Source organism: Castor canadensis, chromosome 11 (assembly GCF_047511655.1).
Source record: "Castor canadensis chromosome 11, mCasCan1.hap1v2, whole genome shotgun sequence".
In the NCBI taxonomy this organism is placed as follows: Eukaryota; Metazoa; Chordata; class Mammalia; order Rodentia; family Castoridae; genus Castor; species Castor canadensis.
In genome coordinates this window covers 38906660-38926865 of record NC_133396.1, presented here as the reverse complement: position 1 = coordinate 38926865, position 20206 = coordinate 38906660, and the positions used below count along the sequence as shown (strand labels likewise).

The 20206-nt window shown below is 43.3% G+C and overlaps 2 protein-coding genes and 1 long non-coding RNA gene across 7 annotated transcripts in view; 1 reads left to right on the top strand and 2 right to left on the bottom strand.

The window, feature by feature from the left end:
• Rffl (ring finger and FYVE like domain containing E3 ubiquitin protein ligase) overlaps positions 1–10985 on the bottom strand; it is a 68246-nt gene extending 57261 nt beyond the window's left edge. For 2 of the 3 annotated variants that reach the window (XM_074046344.1, XM_074046345.1), the window contains exon 1: positions 10787–10985. The gene's annotated coding sequence lies outside the window, so the exon portion shown is untranslated. Of the gene's footprint in view, positions 1–9797; positions 10244–10786 lie in introns of those variants that run through there. The other variant, XM_074046347.1, reaches the window with a different exon arrangement.
• Positions 3738–16425, top strand: LOC141413786 (uncharacterized). 2 transcript variants are annotated; one of them, XR_012438678.1, is made up of 4 exons: positions 3738–4084; positions 6627–6711; positions 11484–11716; positions 16293–16425. It is a non-coding gene; the product is annotated as an uncharacterized lncRNA (long non-coding RNA). The 2 variants fall into 2 exon arrangements; XR_012438677.1 differs by lacking the exon at positions 16293–16425 and having other exon boundaries at positions 11484–12566.
• Rad51d (RAD51 paralog D) overlaps positions 16156–20206 on the bottom strand; it is an 18246-nt gene continuing 14195 nt past the window's right edge. The window contains exons 9-10 of one of the 2 annotated variants that reach the window (XM_020185705.2): positions 19125–19289; positions 16156–18867 (exon numbers count right to left, since the gene is read on the bottom strand). In XM_020185705.2, coding sequence (XP_020041294.1) covers positions 18775–18867; positions 19125–19289 — 258 coding nt within the window. In that variant the 3' untranslated portion in view covers positions 16156–18774. Of the gene's footprint in view, positions 19010–19124; positions 19290–20206 lie in introns of both variants that reach the window. The other variant, XM_020185712.2, reaches the window with a different exon arrangement.

Below are 20206 nucleotides of genomic sequence, written 5' to 3'. Positions count from 1 at the left end.
TAGTCTGCTCCACTATTTAGGGAACAACCATAGACATTCTTAGAATCAGAAACACAAATTGTTTCCAAAAGTGTTAAGCAATGCTTGTCCAAAGGCCCCGTATAGCCAGGAGTTTAGACAGCTGGGTCAGGAGCCACAGAAGCTGCATTTTCTAAGCAGCCTTGCTTCTAAACAATTGAAACTCTCTCCAGTGCAAAGTCCAGACACAGGAAGCAGTGTTCCCTGCAAATATCCAAACAGTTTCATTATTGTTTAACTACCAAAATAACGCTCCAATGATCTATCAAGTTTGACATTTCATCCAACTAAGCAATCAAACCAGAATGACAAGTGTACATGGAGAGATTCTTCCCCTAGCCTCAAATCGACCTTAATTTTGACATTATGGCCATACAAAAAAATAATGCTTCTTCCTAGACTACTTATAAAAGGCATCTGAAAAGCAAACAGAAACTAAAGTGCCTCAAAAAAACAACACCCCAAAACTTTATTTTCTCTGCCCATCTTTAAGTATCTTTATTAAATGTAAGTTAAATTACAGGTCAAGAGGTGGAAACTCCTTTTCAGTGTTTAGTCAAAACAGCTGAATGTGCCTCCTGATTCAGGCACCAAATGCAGGTTCTATCAGTTCGCTTTTTTTTTTGGCGTGGTGGCAGGGGAGCAGTATGGAGTTTGAACTCAGGGCTTCACACTTGCTAGGCAAGCACTATATACTACTTTGAACCATGAGTATTTGCCTGGGCTGGTCTCAAACCTTGATCCTCATATCTATAGCTTCCCTTATAGCTGGGATTATAGAATGAACCACCACACCTGGTATATTTATTGAAATGGGGTCTCGCTGACTTTTTGCTTGGGCTAGCTTCCAACCTCCTGATCGCAGCTTCCTGAGGCATGAGCCACCACACCCAATCTCAATTTTCTTTTATATACATTGAAAGTAATGTCTTTCCCCTAATCCCAAAGTAGCATTAAATTTGTGGTTCTGGCCTAGGAAAGTCACCAAGTGATGGAACTTCTCTTTCCAGGGAGGAATGGAAGTTTTCAGTTGGTTGCCTGTTACAGGTGGCACCAGAAAGAAAATGACCAATGACCTGTGAGTGATGTCAAGTTCCTAAGATGTACTCAGAACCACGTAGCACAGTGCTGTTCAACCTGTGCTGGAGGCCTGTGTCAAGATAAACAGCACATGAAAATGGCACTTTGACATTGCTATTACATCCAAGGCCATGATTTTTCTGTTAATTCATTTTTCTTGTACTTCACAAAAAGATTGGTTGGCAAACATTTAAGGAAAAAAAAAAAACAAAAAACCTTTACAAAGCTGGTCTTTCACCACAGATAGTTCAGATAGTTTAAGAAACTAACTTTCCATGTCACTAAGGGCCGACTCAATCATTACTGTTCTGAAGGAATCAAACCACTCACTATCCTATAGCTTCTGATTCAAAGGCAAGTAGAGGAATCCCATAGGAGACACTGGTTGGTGGAAAGGAGAGCGGCAGACCTCAGTTAGGCCTCCAGGAGCCAACTAAGGAATTCAGGAGTCTCCTTCTATGTGCCTTAAAATTCTCTGCAAAATAAAGGACACCAATTAACATCAGCATTTCTCTACCTTTCTCTTCTTTTAAATGTGTTTTCTCCTCACAGAAATGCCTTCTCCAAGTGGGGACTAGAGATAAGCTATATCAGAATGCCCCACCTCATTCCCAAGGCTTTGATTCTATAGGCCTGAGCTAGGAACCAGGAATCTGCATTGGTTATAAGCACCAAGATTTTGATTCAAACTAAAATTTGAGGTATATTGCAGTAATATATAACCTTACTAAAACCTTTAGGAATAAAAAAGAGGAACGATTTGATGAACTCGCCAATAAAGGAGCTATTTTAAGTAAAAATATTTTAATCAGCATATAAAACTCTTAGAAAGTGGCTGGGCACCAGTGGCTCACAACTGTAATCCTAGTTACTTGGGAGGTTGAGATCGGGAGGATTGAGGTTCGAGGCCAGCCCAGCAAATAGCTTGCAAGACCCCATTTCCATTTTTAAAAATGCTATCTAGTTGGGAGGACCAAATGATACTAAAATAGACATAAACATTTAAGTACTTCTGGCACTGGTGGCTCACACCTGTAATCCTAGCTACTCAGGAGATCAGGAGGATCGTGGTTCAAAGCTAGCTCAGGCAAATAGTTCGAGAGACCCTATCTCGAAAAAACCCATCACAAAAATAGGGCTGGTAGAATGGCTCAAGGTGAAGGCCCTGAGTTCAAACCCCAGTACCACAAACAAACAAATTTAACTACAAACCAGGTATGGCAGTACACATTTGTAATCCAGATACTCAGGAGGTTGTAGTCAGCCTGGGCTAAGTAGTTCAACCCTCTCTCAAAAAAAAAAAAAAAAAAACCCACAAAACAAAATCTGGGTGCCAGTGGCTCAACCCTGCAATCCTAGCTACTGAGATTCGGAGGTTGTGGTTCAAGGCCAGCCTGGGCAAATAGCTCAAGAAACCCCCATCTTCAAAAAATAGCCAGAGCAAAATGGACTGGAGGCGTGGCTCAAACAGTATAGTGCATGCTTTGCAAGTGTAAAGCCCCGAGTTCAAAACCTAGTCCCACCAAAAAGAAAAAATTTACATGCTACGGCAACAAAACCCCTTTCTTGACGTTATGTCTAAAACCCTTGAATTGTGTACCATTGCCTCTCAAACAAAGCTTTTTTTTGTTTTGTTTTGTTTTGTTGTTTTTTTCGGTGGTGCTGGAGACCAAATCCAGGGCTTCCCACATGATAGGCAAGTGCTCTGCCACTGTGTTACACCTCCAACCCTAGAGGCTTATTTTTATAATGTTTGTGTTGTTTCTAAAAAAGCAAAGGCTTCAATTTGAGAACATTTCTACAAATAGCTCTGTGGACAGCCTATATCTCAAATAAAAACCAAATTCAGTATAATTGTCAGCACATTTTCATTTTTAGTATTGGTTTAGTAGCATAAGAGACATAGTTGGTGTGCTGTATAAAAGATTTCATCAAGCAAATGCAACTTAGGAATCTGATGAAGACCATCTGAGAGAAACTGTAGAACTACTGTCATTTTTATGTTCCCCATTAATGGGTGGGTTCACAGTCACTATTCCATGTCAACAGTGCAGAGAGTTAGGAAACACTGACGTAGCTCCAGCAGAGTGGGGTGATGATTCAGTCACCTGGAGTGCTCAGTCCAACCATATGCCAAGGGTGGACCAGGAAGGTGGAGGGCCCTTTATCAGGCTCTCTGGGAATATTCTGACACTCCTTATCTTACCCCCTAGGTAAACACTGGCTGCAGTATAGTTCAGCTCTGAAAGGGAAGAATTATACAAAATCTTCCATGGTGCATGATAAAATGACCAAGAATGGCACCTAAATCTAGTCTTGCCCAAAAATGCTGAAATAGAGGTGGACAAATTTGAGAACATAAAGGACTAAGAATTTTCTTGGACCAGGCAAGTCCTTGTCCCCAGAATTATTCCTTCCCGCCTCCACTGCATATAATTTTAGTCCCTATTCCTTTCCACCCCTAGGTGAAAACACAAATTGTCCAAACAATGGCTGCCTATATGCAAAAACAAATCCTCCCTCTTCTGAGAACAATCCTTGACTAAATATTCCTCAAGTAGCTGAACTTTAGAGCCCTAGAAAACACTTTGACCTCTTTCGCCAAGTTAGAGCATTTCTTTGTCCAACTTTTTTTTTTGCAGTTTTGGAGTTTGAGCTCTGGGACTACACCTTGAGCCACTCTACCAGTCCCTTTTTTGTGCTGAGTATTTTAGAGATAGGGTCTCAGAAACTATTTGCCCAGGCTGGCTTTGAACCTCGATCTCCTGATCTCTGCCTCCTGAGTAGTTAGGACAGCCACTGGTGCCCAGCTGTCCAAACAGAGCTCATGGACTGCTTATCTTCCACACCATATAAGATAATAATGTTGCATGGATCAGAGTGGGTAGAGCCAACCTAACTGCAACTGCCTCTGCCACCTAGGACTCAAGACCTGGGAGAAGGTTGGAAGCCAATGGAAAAATGAAGCTTGGTCATTTCTAAACAGGTATGTTAATAATTGTGAAAGTAAAAAGGAATGGAAAGACTCGCAGAAAAATACAAGGTGGGGTGCACACATGAGTTTCTATACATTTTAGGATAAAATAGTATTTCAGTTCATGCGCCAATAAGTCTGAGTAAATGTGATGGGTACCAAGTCTGGAAAGATTTTCCAAAGCAAATGAAGACTAAAACAAGAAGAAGGTGGGGTTCGAGAGGGAGGATGCCCTATTTACTTAAGAAAAGCTTTTTTTTTCCCTTTCAAATCTTTTAGCATAATCCAGCAATTGCAAATAAACAATGGTGCTGATTACTAACGAACTGCACTTAACCACAGGGGCCAGCAGGGCCTGCAGTTGGCCTAACTTCCGGGAACATGTTTCAGGATGACTAGGCAGCATTTCTTTAAAAGAATGGAGACAGTTAAAACGTTCAGCAAATCACACTGGCTGCAAGTAGTTCAAATGGGGGTGGGCTTCCCCTACGCTCAGAATGAACCGGTGGTAACAAATGGCTGTCCCGGAGAGCCTTGACCACTCCACATCCCAGAGATAATGGAACCCTATGTGTAGATGACATTCTAGAAAAGCCATTTGGATGTTAAACTAGGCTTAATCAGTTTGTAGCTTCAGAAAGGAGCATCTTTACAAAATCAAGTAATATCAGCTAAACAAATTAAAAAATTCACAGCTACCCTAAAGACTGAGGAAGGTGGACCACTTGAGGCCACCAGTTGGAGAGCAGCATGGGCAACATAGCAAACCTCATCTTCAAAAATCAAAAATACATAAATCAAATGTGTTCAAATTCGGCACATGAAGAAGGGTAACAGCTGAAAAGGTTGCTGAGAGAGAACAGAGAAATTAAGAGACCAAGGTCACGTTTCATTTAAAAAAAAAAAAATGTTAGCATCCTTAACACAGATAAAAACCTGTGTAGGTCATAGCCGTGAAATCAGCAGCCTGGTAAGAATCCTGTAGGAAATTAAGTGGGGATTACAGTAATTAAATGTAAAGTCTCCTTGAGAGCAAGTTCAGTTTCTGAAGACCAAAGCCATTTCTGTGAAACATACAGAAAAATTATGAAAGGATTTACCAGGCATCACAGCTTTCTACTTTCACATCAGGTCTGCAAATGCTATGATCTAAAAAGAACAGACTAACCATTTGGGGAGAGAATTAAATAATATGGCTTATCAGAGAAAACCACTCCATTCTTTGGTCTTTGCAAAAGTTCACATGTTCATGTAACTGTAATATACTTAAGAGTTTCCAAAAATTACACACATTTCCTCAAAAGAGATGTAGGGAAAAATATAATCACGGGGTAAAAGGCCAAACACTGTCTCTTCTGAATGCTTAAATAGCCAATTATGTGTCTTAATACATTAATTCTATAGAGAAAGAGACTATTACAGGAAAGTTGAATAAGACATCTTAAAAAATGTACCCTGGGGCCTAAGTCCATTCAACTGAGAGTAAAATCACCACTCCAAAAAGCAGTTTTATGCAACATCTAGTATTTTAATTTTCTAGCTGCCAACAGGAATATATAAAGGAGCAGAAATTAAACTAATTATGTCAGCAGCTCAGTGAACAAAACTTTAATTGTATTACACACTAGACATTTACCGAACAATACAAAGGCCCTTAAGGGTAGGGACTTTTATAGAATATAAATGATTCCCAATCAATATGACAGAAATTAATCTGTTTAGGCAATAAACGGATTCATAGTTTAGATGCAAAAATTCAACTGACATAATCCAGTATAAGAAATATAGTATAAGAAATTAATCTCTAACATGGCTTTAAATCGCTGCATGATTTACATAGGCTGTATCACTAATAGGCGCTTTAAGCCAGTATTGTACTAATCGACTTCTTTAACATCCTGCCCACAAAAGAGCCTATTCATTTAGTTGGGACACAGGTGTTAGCCACCAGCAACCTCTTTGAGCTTCAAGTTCCAGGGTCCCAGTCTGTGATTATTATGGCATGACTGGCAAGTCGAAAGGAAGCAGAGCTTGAAAGAAGAGGAGGAGGGAGAGAAAGAAAAAAGACCCAAAGGGAAAAAGGAAGATAAGGAAAGAAATGGACGCCAGGTATTACTTAATGGGGCCACCCTCAAAGCCTCCTATCCTAATTGGAGCTCCTGGGCTACTGTCCAAATACAGAGAGAATTTGGATAATGTTATTAATATATTCCTGCAGATAATAACTCTGGACGTATGCCAACACTCTACTCATTCTGTCCGATGACTCATTCTTCTTACCCATAGTCTCTGGATTTTAACTTTAGTCCTCACTCTTTCGTACACTTTCTACAAGAGCTGACTGAGTAGACATTCCTGGAAAGGCATACAAGGAAGGCTGGATTTAAAAATATATCTTTAAGCCCACAGAATAAAAATCCTATGAGAAAAAGTGGAAAAAGGGACATTTACCAAGTTGCCTACAACGTTCAAAGAACTCGTTTTCTCTTTTTGCATGCATATTTCCCTCTCTGACTCCACACAACAATCCTACCAGATTACTTTCATCTTGCAGATAAGAAAATAAAGCTCATGAAGGTTCAGCAATTTGCCTAAAAGTAACATGGCCAGGAAGTGGAGGAGCCAGGATTCAAAACCAGGTGAGTTTGTTTTCTAAACCCAAGTTTAATTCCCTACCATATCTAATGCCTAATTCTGTTTTATGTCAGATGCTTCTGGATTTCAGCAATTTCTTGTTTCCATGAAGTCAGCAAAGAACCTGTGACTTAAGTTTTATTGACGATTTATTAAGCACCTATTTATTTTCACCAAGGGCTTCAGCTAGGAAAAATGAAACTGGCACATTGCCTTTATTTTAAAGTCTCACATACCCAATGCCCAGGCACTCTCCCTTGATATGTTGATCCAAACTACACTCAACTACCTATTCAGACCTCCAGTGGTTTCCACATTATCATTCATTTGTCCACTCAGGGGACAAAGAAAGCTACTTTCACCAAAAACCCTCCCTCATGACTCCAGATAGATAATACAGCAGAGGGGCTTTGCTGAAAAGCAATTTACATAAAAGTTATAAAAGCTCTTTGTTATCTGTCACGACTAGGAAATGGGCTATTCTAGCAAATCTAACATCCTGGATAACATAATTGATGCTATTAGAGGGACTACCAATTTATAAAGGATTTCAGTGCAACCAGTTTATATTTAATTTTTTTGAAAAAGGGGAAGTGAACCCCACTTTTCAAATATATATGCGGATGCAAAAGAATAGCAGAAGCACTTGGGGAGCATTTTGGAAATACTGTAGATGAAAGAGAGGTTTCTTAAATGTAGGTCATCACTTAATCCAAATTTCTAGGAGACATGGCTAAGAAATCTGCATTTTAAAAGACAGCCTGGGTGACTCAGTTGCAAACTGCCAGGTAACAAATCTTTCAAGGAGTGGCTGGTTTGGGGGAACTCCTGGCAATAAAACAAGCCAAAAAGGCCAAAGTTGTGCAGAATACAACATGGCCTTCCTTTGATGACTCAGGAAACTTCAGGATCTCCCAATGCCACAGGCCATCATTCACTCCTAGTGACTAGTCACTGTACTGGCAAAACCAGAACTTAGGAAGAGGTTAACGAAGATTTCCTATTGGTAGAAAGCTGGAAAAACCAGCTTTTGTTTTACTATCAGATTCAAAGAGCTGGTTTTCTCCCAGAAGAAACACAAATTTTATGCATGCATTGAAAAAGGAAAATGTTTTAAAACATACAAGCCTCTTATAACCAACTGTTTAGCACCACTTGAGATATAAACAGGCTCGAATGTGTCAAAAATGTGGAATACTCAGCCTGAATCAAAAAAGCAAGGGAGGAACTTCGTGACAGTAGTGAAAAGAACGGATAATGGGTTTAAGCTAAAACTGGCATAAATAGGATTAGCTGTGACCACCGTCCTGACCGTGGCAAGTGTTAAATCCTGGGACCAGGGAGAGCTAAAGTCTATAAACATGAGGCCAATTCACTATCTGTCTGAGATGGTCTTTATGTGAGCTTTAACAGGATATCCTAAGAACCCAACTAGATATAGGACTTTAAATTTCCATGACTAACAATGTCACAAAACCAACTGACCAGAACATTTCTCTATTAAAGAATGGGAGTCACAGGCTGGAAGTGTGGCTCAAGCAGTAGAGCACCTGCCTGGCAAGCCTGAGGCCCTGAGTTTAAAAAAGAATGGGAGTCTGTGTGTATATGAAAAGACTGTCTTTGCAATAGCCAAAGTAGCCAAGCAAAATAACCAAGGTGGTAGCTAAGTGGCAGAGCACACATTCTGCATGTGCATAGCCCTGGGTTCTATCCCCCGCAACACAAAAATGAAAATGAAGCAGGACTCTGGGGGTGTGGCTCAGCGGTAGAGCATTTGCTTAGCATGTACAAGGCCTCGGGTTCAATTCCCAGCAGCACAAAGAGAAAAAAAAAAAAAAAGAGGCAGCTCCTCCCTTGAGACTTCACCAATGGCAACCTCAACCATCTATTCTCATTGAACTCTAAATTATACCCTAATTCTGTACTGCAGAGATTATGAGATTCCAGGGTACAGAGGCTAAATCTGTCCTCCCCAAACATGAACACTACTGCCAGTACAAGTTTGGTATAAAAGTGCCTAATCTATCATTAAAACTGCAGTATTAAAGATTCTATTACAAGAATAAAAGTGAAAGTGTAATTAATCTCCCTAACACAATTTAGGTTTATGTAGGTATTTTCAGAAAGTACCAGGTGACATTCATACAGCTAGGTGTGGCTGTACTAAACATCACAATGCTCCGTGAAATTAGAAAAGGAACTGCCTTTTTGTTTGTGTTGCTGTTTGTTAAATACTGGTCAATGAAAATACCTTTTTTTAACTGCTATTTTAAAAGCCCTTTAAGCAGTATTCCTATTAGACAGTACTAAACAGTTATGTTAACTGGCTTGGTCAAGAGAAAGTTTGAAAACATATTGTTAAAAAAAAAAAGAAAACATATTGTTAAGCTTTTTGAGAACAGCTTTCTCTTTTTGAAAAAGTATTATCTTAGCAATTGGTAAAATTGGTCAATTTAGAGGATTTACAACTCTTGATCCCAATGTGAACAGTCAGAATAACAGTTGATCAATATGAGAAGTTTTAATAGGCTGGTCTTTGTAACTAGACAGACATTAAAAATGTGCTTGTGTGTCCTAGATTACATGGACATCTTCAAGCACAATCAAGCTATTAGTTAGCCCTGCCACATCAATCTTATCTGTTATGCACAATATGCAAATATTTTCAAACAAGAAAATAACCCCTAAGTAAACTGTAACTTTTGAACTGTACTCTGAAGTCCAGAATTAGCATACATGCAATAAAGTTTCAGAAACACTTGCAACCATCTATTTCCTTGAATGTGAAAGGGAATGCAGTCAGGGAAAAGGATGAAGCTGTCAAATTTGAAATCTCCTGAACAGAAAGGAAATATCATGGCCAGCTTCCAATCCTAGGACTCTGTATATTAACTCAACCCAGAACCACCTCCCCTCCTGTAACTAGTCCCATCCCTAAAAAATGTTACAATTCATGAACAGTCTTGTTCACATTTCAGTACATTGAACTGTCACTGGGAGACAACCACAAGGCTCTCTGCAGTTATAGCGATAGGGTGACAGGAAGTCTCTCCTCCAAACCACCAGTCAAAAGAATGCATAAGAAACTTACTTATTTCTTAGAAGGCCACATGCACCCTGGGATGTTTGTTCATCGCATCAGTCTGGCCTTTCACCAGGGTGCCAAGTGATAATTGTGGGTAAACCCCTATTTCCAAGCTAATAATAATCCTCCCCGTGGTTGACTCGGAGCATGGTACACTCTTCCTTGATTACACAAGCAGAGTTTTCTTTTTTCTTTTTCCCCTACCCGACAAATGACCAACAAAAAGGAGAAAACACAGTGCTGTTGGTCTCTTCTGCCAGTCTGAAATCTAGCTCTGAGCAGACAGATGCCAACAGAGGCTCTGGGCTACCCTGGTCTAGCCAGACTTCCTCATGCCTGGTCAAATGTCTCCTGGGCAGCCAGCTAGAGAGAGGCCCTACTTCCCCCCTGGCCATAGCCACAGAATGGCGACCTCACACACACTGTGCTCAGAGGACGACTCCCAAGAGACGGGCAGTAGACCGGGGTGGGGGGGGGGGAGAGGGGGAGGAGGAACACCTCATTTCCAAACTTCTCCATCAAACCTCCAAACTCCAAATTTCCCTCCTCCACGAAGCCCGCGGGGCTCCTCCACTAAGGAAGGGGCTAGGCTAGTTCCTCTAGAGTGGCAAGCAGGCCGCCGCAGTCCTGCCTCAGTTTCCTCTCTCTGCCCTACAACGAGGCATCTTTCCTTCACAAGCCCCTGGAGCTGCCGGGCTGGAGGGCGCTTGGGGGATAGTCAGGACTATCTGGTTGCCGTCCCCAGAGGTGAAATGCTTTCTTTGAAAGTACTTTCAATGGGACAGGTGTGGGCTGCCCTGAAAGCGGACACTTCCCGCGAGGAAGGGGCTTTCCCCTACCCTGGAGGACAAGGAGCATCCCAGGCCGCGCCCCCCACACAGGAGGCACCCCCAGACCACAGCCTGGCACAACCCCCCCACTCCGAGTCCTCCTGCCGGACCCCACCCCAAGTCGAGTGCCTCGCAGACCCCAGCGCCGGACCGCCGCCTCCTCACCTGCCGCGGACGCCTGCCCGGCCCGCACCTGGGAGGGGAGGGGAGGGGAGGGGAGGGGAGGGGAAAGCAGAGGCCGGATCTGGGCCGCGGACGCCTCAGGCAAAGAGGCTGCGGACGCCACCGCCGTGCCGTCTCCGGGGCAGAGGGGCACCGGAGGGCGGTCGCGACATCCTTACGGACGGCCCCAGGAAGTCGGCCCCCCCACCCATCCCCTGGTTGCCCCGCGCGGCCCCTCCCGCCCCTCGCGAGGCCCCTCCCGCAGCCCCGCCCCCAGCTAGGCCCCGCCCCTCTCGGGAGCGCGCCCCGCTCCGCCGCGCCCGCGCCACCATAGAGAGGAGCCAGGCGCGCGGCGGGCTAGAGCTCGTCTTCCGCGCGCGCCCCCTGGCGGAGCCCCAGCTCGGGGGCGTCAGTTCCCTAAATCGGGTACTGTCCTTACCTTAGTCGCAGAACTCTGGGGGAGGAGCGAAGGCACTGAGCCAGACCCCGATTTGGTAACCTTGAACGAGTCCCTTGACATCACTGAGCCGGTTTCATAGTAAATGTTTGAAAGTTGCCTCGCTGTCGTATCTCATTGTTCCCCAAGGCAATGCCATGAGCAGAAGATATTCCCCAGTTCACATGAACACACCAACAGATAAGAGGTATTAGAAGTCAGTTCTGTGGGACATTAAATTCCGTGCTCGTCCCTGTCCCTTAGGATTAACCGAGGAAACGGCTGAGAAAGGCTGTGATGGAATGAAAATGATCCCACCCAGGAACCACCCTGGCCACCATTCATCAGCTGTGTACTTCACCTTCTGAACTCTGCCTCATCCCAGACATGCAGGTTGGCCTGCGGATTAAATGAGCTAATGCACCATGTGTTTAGTAACCGGAAAGAACCAGTGTAGCATAGGGGATCATTACCAGGCAGGAAGTCACAAAAATCAGGTAAATGCTGATCGGTCTGAGACTGAGCAATTTTTATTTGATTATCTTTGTGGGGGGGTCCTTGAACACAGTAGGCAAGTACTGTACTGAGCTACATCTCCAGCCCCCTGTATTTTAAAATAAGGAATACCAGATGGAAAAGTGAGATAAAAAATATGTTTACCTATCAGGCTCTGTCACAAGTATTGCAATTATTTCCAATCCTCGAAACAACCCAGCAAATGGAGTACTATTATTCCCCTGTTCTCAATGAGGATCTACATACTAATTTACCCAAAGCTGCACAGATAGAAAAAGGCAGAGCTGGGATGTGCAGCCACTTCCTTCTTTCTAGATGCCCCCTGGACCTGAATTGAATGTGCCAATCTTTTTCCTGCTTTTTTTTTTTTTGATAGTATCAGGATTTGAACTCAGAGCTTCACACTTGCTAGGTATGACTACTGCTTGAGTCACACCTCCAGCTCCCAGGCATTATATTCCCCCACACAGTTGTTTTTTGCCCTATGTCTTCCCTGTTCAGTTCCTTTTCTCTTGAGACGCCAGCATTGGCCATCCTCTCATTTCTGAATGGGTTGGTCAGCATTCCCATCACATCTCTCCTTCTCTAGAGATGAACTACAGCCACAGAAATTTAAAAGTCCAGCCGGCACTAGTGGCTCACATCTGTAATCCTAGCTACTCAGGAGGATCAGGAGGATTACGGTTTGAAGCAAATAGTTCATAAGACCCTATCTCCAAAAAAAAAACCACAAAATCATAAAAAAGGGCTGGTGGAATGACTCAAGGTATAGGCCCTGAGTTCAAACAACCCCAGTACCATTAAAAAAAAAAAAAAAAAAGAAATTTAAAAGTCCAGAACAAAGGTATGGTGAGACTGATAGATGTCTCTTTGTAAACCTAGTTTACAAGCTGAATGCTCAGTTCTGAGAGTGAGTACACTTAATCCACTAATTGGACTCAATAATTAGAGTTTGGATTCATGACATCCCACAGAGATCTTTTTATCTGGGCTCTCTGGTCCATAATATGGCTAAATCATTGTAATGCTGCTGACTTATGTGCACATCACTGAAGCAAGGAGGCCTCAGAGCTGCATTTACCCACACTCCTCCTTTCTCCACCTAAAGCATTGTCACCATCACTATTTTTCATCTTTATCACGCCTTTCCACAGAGGCACTCAATAATGTACCCATTGTGCAAGTAATCTGAAATCCTTTTTGGCGAGCAAAATATTTAGTAGTAATAAAACACTAATTTGTCTACCAAGTGACATATTTATAGGAGTTGTTTACTTTGACATATTTTTATTATTTCTCCTCATTTGCTAAGTACTTTCCAATACATATTTATGAAGCACATGCCTTTCCCCAAACAGTAGTGAAAAAATAAATCATATTATTTCTTTTATTAGTAGCAACACGGCTTGTAAGTCCTAGTGCTCTGATTTTTGTTACTTCTGGCAAGAGCCAGAAGAATTAATGGGGACTAAGCACCTAATATGTGCCAGACTCCCCATGAAAGGCACTTTCCATAAATTCTCTGTTTAATTCTCCTGAGACATATCTTTCACCAATAAAGAAAATGTAATTCCTCTGCAACATAGGTGTTACCAGTAAGACAAAGACATTATTTTGTTGAAGGAACTCAGCCAAGGGCACAGCAGGGTTTTGAACCTGGATCTTTTCCTGATTTCCAAATCCCAAATCATCGTTCTACTTCACCAGCGCCCCCTTAACTTCCTGGGACCTAATACATTCTGTGAAATATTTCTTTCTGAGAAAGCCTGTGTGGGTTGCCCCAGAATGGAACGCAGAGTGCTAACCCTCGTTTATCGATGAGTAAATTATGTATTAACTCCAAGGGAGGGAATTACTACCTAAGAAACCAGTATCTCCCCCAAAAGAAGGGTCAATACAAGAGCTCAACCCATTCCTGAAGACCAGACTGGCTACACAGTCTGTGAACACAGTGCAAAATGTGGGATTCTTGGCCAAAAGTCCAGCATTCCAAGATGGTGACAGGACAGTGCTAAATTAAGCAGAGGGCCCTTCCAAGTCAGGCCCTGTGTGACTGCACCCACCCTGGCCAGTCTTCTATGAGCATCTCCCAGTCAATAGTCTCCCAGTGCGAGGAGATTAAGTGCCTACGCTAGGCCTGGAAAAGCATTCGGTTCTTCACATAAGCTAAAGGACCCTAAAATCTATGAAGCAGGTATTATTTTTCCCATTTCACAGTGAATGAAACTAATACTTAAAGAGTCAGTCTGTTACTTATCCAATGTCATATAGCAAGTAAAGAGCTAAGCACCGGTGGCTCACACCTATAATCCTAACTACTCAGGAGGCAAAGATCTGGAGGATCATGGTTTGAACCCAGCCCAGGCAAATAGTTCAAAAGGCCCTATCTCAAAAAAACCCTTCACAAAAAAGGGCTTGTGGAATGACTCAAGCTGTAGGCCCTAGTTCAAGCCCCAGTACTGCCAAAAAACCACAAAAACAAAAACAAAAAACCAGAGCTAAGATCATGTTAGTTGAGGTGTTAAAAATTCTATTCCTTAACTTTGTTTGTATCCTTTGCAGCACAGTCTGTTGTCTTCTGGTCAAACCCAAACATACTCAGAGGCTATTAAGCCCAGAGACTACAGGGAGCCCAGGGAAGAGCAGGGAGGGCTGCACTAGGGATCCCAAGTGCAGTAGCCAGAGTATAGTTGTCCATCCCCAGTCCGTCCTAAGGTCAGGTGTCCCTTCCATGGACTAGGACAGAAGACTATGCATGGCCAATGTTATGGCCAATTCCCAGGCTCCCTCCAAGAGAAATGGAAATGCTGAGTGAGGTCTTTACCTTGATAAAACATAGTTAAACAGAGCTGGGGATGTGGCTCAAGTGGTAGAGATCCTTAGTTCAAACCCCTGCAATGCCAAAAAAAAAAAGGAGCCAAACAGGACTTAAAGAATGTTACTCAATGATAAAACACTGGGAAGAGCCCACTGAAGTAAGCAACAAGATACAGATGTTTGTTGGCTATTGTTGCTTCTACTTTATATAGAACTGAAAGTTAGTCCAACCAGTATAATAAGACAAGAAAAAAAGATGAGAATCATTCGTGGTAATTTTTGTTGTTGTTGTTGTGCTGGGATTGAACCCAGGGCCTTGTGAATGCTAGGAAAGCACTCTACCACTGAGCTACATCCACAGCCCCCAGGGTAACTTTTGATTAATAATATATATAGCTCTAAAAAGAAAAAGGTTAAAAAAAAAAAAGGAGTAAAGAACCAACATAATGGTACAAGACTGTAATCCCAGCACTCAGGAGGTTAAAACAGGATGGAGAGTTCCAGTCCAGCCTGGGCTATTCAACAAGATCCTATCTCATAAAAACAAAAACTCTCTCTCTCTCTCTCTCTCTCTCTCTCTCTCTCTCTCTCTCTATATATATATATATATATATACGCATGCACACATATATGCATACATACATATGTATATATATACACATACATACACACATGCTTATATATTTAAATATATATTACGTGTGTGTATGCACATATACCTAAGCTGTAATTTCAGCTCTGCACACCACAGAGCCTCCTCCAATGCCCACCTCCAGCATACAGAATTGGAAACAAACCTACCCAGACAACTCCAGGCCAGAACACAGCAAAAACCATAGGACATGCTTCTAAGTCCCTTATCTCCTTCTGGCTCACATCTCAGGAATGCATAGATCCTGTTGTTTTTTTATTCAGGTTTATTTCCCCCAAACCCTCAGGTTTCTTTAATACAAACGGTATCTGCCTTCTCTAAGTGTTTGCCATTCTCTCTTCCCTGGGGAAAATCAGAAAGAGCTGATAAAGTGGATCTCTGATCCAGCTTTTTATGGTGAGCTAAGCTGGAGAGAGGTTGGGATGTGCAGCCTTGGCTGCTATCAGGGCAAAATAGGAAAAAGAATTTTGTTTATAAACATTTTTTATTTTAAAATAAATTTTTTATTTTAAAATTTTATTATAAAATAAAAACATTTTATAAACATTTACATATTTATAGCCGAAGGCAGCAGGCAGTTGGAAGGAAGTGGATTTGGCATCAGATAGATTCAAGTTTGGAGTCCCATGCTATCACTTATTAGCTTCATGTCCTAAACTGCACTGCTCTCCCATTTACTGTCTGTAAGATGGAATGACTTCCAATGCTACTTAGCTGTCCTAAGGTCACAATGAGACTGGTGCACAGGGACTGAGCCCACAGGGACTGTGGCAGGCCCACCCAATGTCTAGTTCCTCCACACACAGGGATGCTACCTTGTTATTTATTTTTTATTCAGCTTTATTTCCAGCTAAACTTTTCAACTCTAATACAAACCTAGTACACCACAGCATTGTTTCAGGTAAGTTCGTCCCCAGTGCCAATGCCAGGGCTATTTCCTGGTGGGTCTGAGCCCATGACAGTGACCCCATTTTTTTTTTTTTTCCTGCCATTACTAAATTAGCCATGGGCACATGCAGCAACTCTGTACCGAAGAGATATGCAGTAAGTCCGCTTTGGAAATTCTGTGTTTTTCTTGTTTTTCAAAGGACAAAAAGGGCTGGGGGAGACGTGGCTCCTATCAAGCACAAGGCCCTGAGATCAAACTCCACTACCACAAGAAAAAAAAATTTACAGCCTACATGTTGGATGGACATGATGGCTTATGCCTGTAATCCCAGCTATTTAGGAGCTGGAGATCAGGACAATGGTCTCCCTTTCTTGCCTATATTGTCATGTCTGGATTGATGCTTAGAATGGTTGCAGCCAGGCTTTGTGAGAGCAAAGAGCTTGAAGACAAAACCAACCCTAAAACAGAACAGAGCAGAAAGATGGAAGACCCTATGCTACTTGACAGTGAGCCAGAGTTAACCACCTTGGACTTAGGTTAGCAGAGACTAAGCATCCTTATTGCTGATGCCTCCTTGTTCCTTGAGGTGAACAGTGACAATACTATAAGGATATTTTGACTGATAGTTTGGGAAGTCAAGTGCCTACTTGCTGGCTATCAAGTGCTTAATATGAATTTAGTCTAATTTCAAAGAAATGAAATAGAAGTCTCCTATATCAAACTATAAAGAGACTGGGGGATGTAATGACTGACTGGATCAAGAGGAAAACATTCTTGCATTGCTCCTTTGCTATTGTTAAAATGAATTAAACTCACTCGTTCCTAAGCTCCCAGGAGGTACAAAGAAGAGAACAATAGGCCTGGGAGCCTTGGAGTGGACCCAGGGCTCAGGGGCAGACACAGGAAAGCACAAGTGAGTAGTAGTACCAGGGACTTATTCTAAACACCTATGTAGGCCACAGTTGAGGCATAAAAGGGAGAATTTTGGGGTGAGTGCATGCCAGACACAGTGGGAGTAGGTGGAGGCATACACGTAAGCAAGTGAGCAAAAGGCACCCCAAGCCAGAGTCCAGGGGACTGCATGGTGTGGCCAGAATAGAGTGCAGCAACACACTGGTAAAGCAAAGCAAGACCCAACAGACGAAGCGGTCTGTCTGCCATGGATGCCTGCAGGAATGTGGTGTGGTAGTCTGGAGTAGTAGGGAATGGAGCATTTTCCCATGGATAGAGCAGCCACAGCAGCCACCTGGGAGAGGATGTGCACCTTCAGCTAGTCTGTCCCCCAGCAGGAATAGAACTCCATGTGGTGGCATCTGTCTGTAATCTTAGCACTCAGGAAGCAGTGACAGGAGGATCACAAGTTGGAGGCCAGCCTACGTTTCATATTAAATTCATATTAAGTACAGGGTTTAGGCTTATCAACCCAATCCTCCCTCAGAAGACATCCTCAAGCCAGTTTGCCACTGATTCCCCATCCACCATTCTTGCTTCTAACCCTACAGTATCTGTCACCTGTAAATGTCCTATCTTCTATTTTTTTTTTCTTTTATTCATATGTGCATACAATGTTTGGGTCATTTCTCCCCTCTTCCCCCCGCCCCAATGTCCTATGTTCTAAGTGTAACTATGACCTCTTTCCCTACAGCCAAGACACAACTAATTACAGAATAGACTCTCTAACCAAGGACAACCTTCTTTTTGAAAAATATGGTCAGTAAACAATACTGATCATTTCTCTACTCTGCCTTTTATTTTCTATTCCCTGGCATCCTCCTCCCCTCCCAGCCACAGTTACAGCTCCCAAACGGATGACCACAGTGTTGGTAACAGACAAGGGGGTTATTTTATACACTAAGGCACGAGGCTGTGGTACAGCTGGCAGGAAGAGAGGTGTAATTATATTGTATCTCGGAGCCACCAGCAATGAATTTCTGCATAAAGGACTAGATTTGCCATGTATTATTTACGCCAGCATCAACTTTCCCAGCTGGCTCTATTTACTGTGCAAAGTCCCCTCTGACTATTTATGGGCGAGGCCATGGTTCACCACCTCTGGTTACTCTATACGGTGGCAGGGACCCACACGGCCCCATGCATATTAAACAAGTAGCTGGATTCACCAGGAGCAGGTCATGTCCTTCCTTCCTGTTAAATTATATCCCTGGGATAGCAGCAAGCTCACATTCTCACCTGGTCATGGTGATGCATGCAGGTGTGTGAAACCAAATCAGCAGGAGGAAAGGAAGAATCATTCTTTGGGGGCCTCACTGGGGGAGACTGAAAAACAACCTCTGAGGGGAAATCAGGTGAGTCTGGAGTTCAGGGAATATTCTTTTTATATATTTTTAAGAGCAGGATGTAGATGAAAAAAAGTTTTTCATTTATGAGGCTATTTCTACCCAATAACTCAGAGATAAAGCTAAGGGAAAAGGAGGCTAATCTTACAGTTGGAAAAACGGAGACCAAAACCAAAAATACAGAAGGGAAACAAAGGAAGCTAGTGTCTCCATGGTTCAGTCACTGTGCTATCCATCCTGTCACTGGTGTGCCTCTTTAGAGATGCCCCCAAGCAAGGGTGAACCTGGCTCCCAATGGGAACACAGATGATGAACCAGTGGAAGGAAACTTGGCACCAACACGGCTGGGTCCTCCCACTGCAGCGTCCTCTCTGGCCTGGGTCTTCATGTGCTTCCCCAGAGAGTGAGACATCTCTTCTGATCAGCCTGAGTACTTCTGCAGTCCCAGGTGCTGGGTGGCAGTGGGCAGCAATATTTCTGGGAAGGAAAGTTGTGGGGGTTTTGGTGCCTCCCCCTTCTCAATCAACAGCACCAGTCATGTCTCCTCTCCCTGTACCACTGGGCTCTGCTCTGGAGTGCCCCATGTCCCAATGTCTACCACCTCCTGGAGTCCTGTTGGCTGAAAGAAGAGATAGGGTTTGGGGAGGGGAGTAAGTTCTTCAGTAAGATACCCATGGACATGGAAACCACCCTCCAGAGCCCAAGATCCTGGCATTCTCCTGGGGCTGGCTCACCTGACGGGGAGACTTGGTCAGACACACTGTGCGCTGGCTGCTGCCTGACGCTCCTGCCTCCTTAGTGTCTAGTAGAATCCGGGTGCTGGGCACAAAGCTCCAGGAGCGTCCGAGGGCAGGTTTGACCCTCCCACTGTCCCTGTCTCGGGTCAAGTGGTTGGTCACCTGCAGAAAGAACAGACTTCCATAAATGCTAGCACAGAGGACATCTGTTCCTACTGCTCATTTTACAGATAGGAAAACTGAGGCCTAGTGTAGAGAAATGACTCCCCCAAGGTGCTATAACTTAATGGCAGGTCTAGAATTAGCATCCAGAGCTTCTGACCTACAGCTAGCTCTTTCCACTAAACCTCGATGCCTCAGGCCAGACTCCAATTAGAAGAGCACCTGTCTGTGAAAAAGCAGTGTGTTAGTCTCACTTTTCTAAAGGGAAGCCCATGCTGGGCTTGTGCCTACCACAACCCCCAGCCCAACAGATGGGTGTACAGACACCATACATACCCAAGCACTCTGTGTCTGGGAATGTGTCTGTGAGTGGGAGTGAGAGAAGGTTTAGAAGGACTCCAATTCTGGTGGGTCAGCCTACTGTGCCCAGGTTAGCCACAGAGCTATGCACTTTTGAGGAGCCCCTCAAGGACAGAGCTGTGTTTGTTCACCATGAATCCCTACTGCCCAAGCCAGAGCCTGGCACACAGCAGGCAATCATCCAAAAGCCAAGAGAGGGAGGCCGTGGAACCTTGTATTTAAACAAAAGAATATGGAAATAGGCCCTTTTATGTTTCCAGTGGGTATACAAATTAGTATAACCTTTCCTCAAAATGCAGCCATGTCCTATCTAGACATCTAAAAATACATGTAGCTAGGCATGGTGGCACACATCTCTACCCCAGTTATTCAGGAGGCTGAACAAGGAGTATTACTAGAGACCAGTTCAAGACCAGCCTGGGCACCACAGTGAGACCCCATCTCACAAAGAAAAAGAAAAAAAAAAAAAACAGGGCTCGCAGAGTGGCTCAAAAAGTAGAGCACCTGCTAGCAAGCGTGAGGCCCTGAGTTCAAACCCCAGTACTACCAAAAAAATT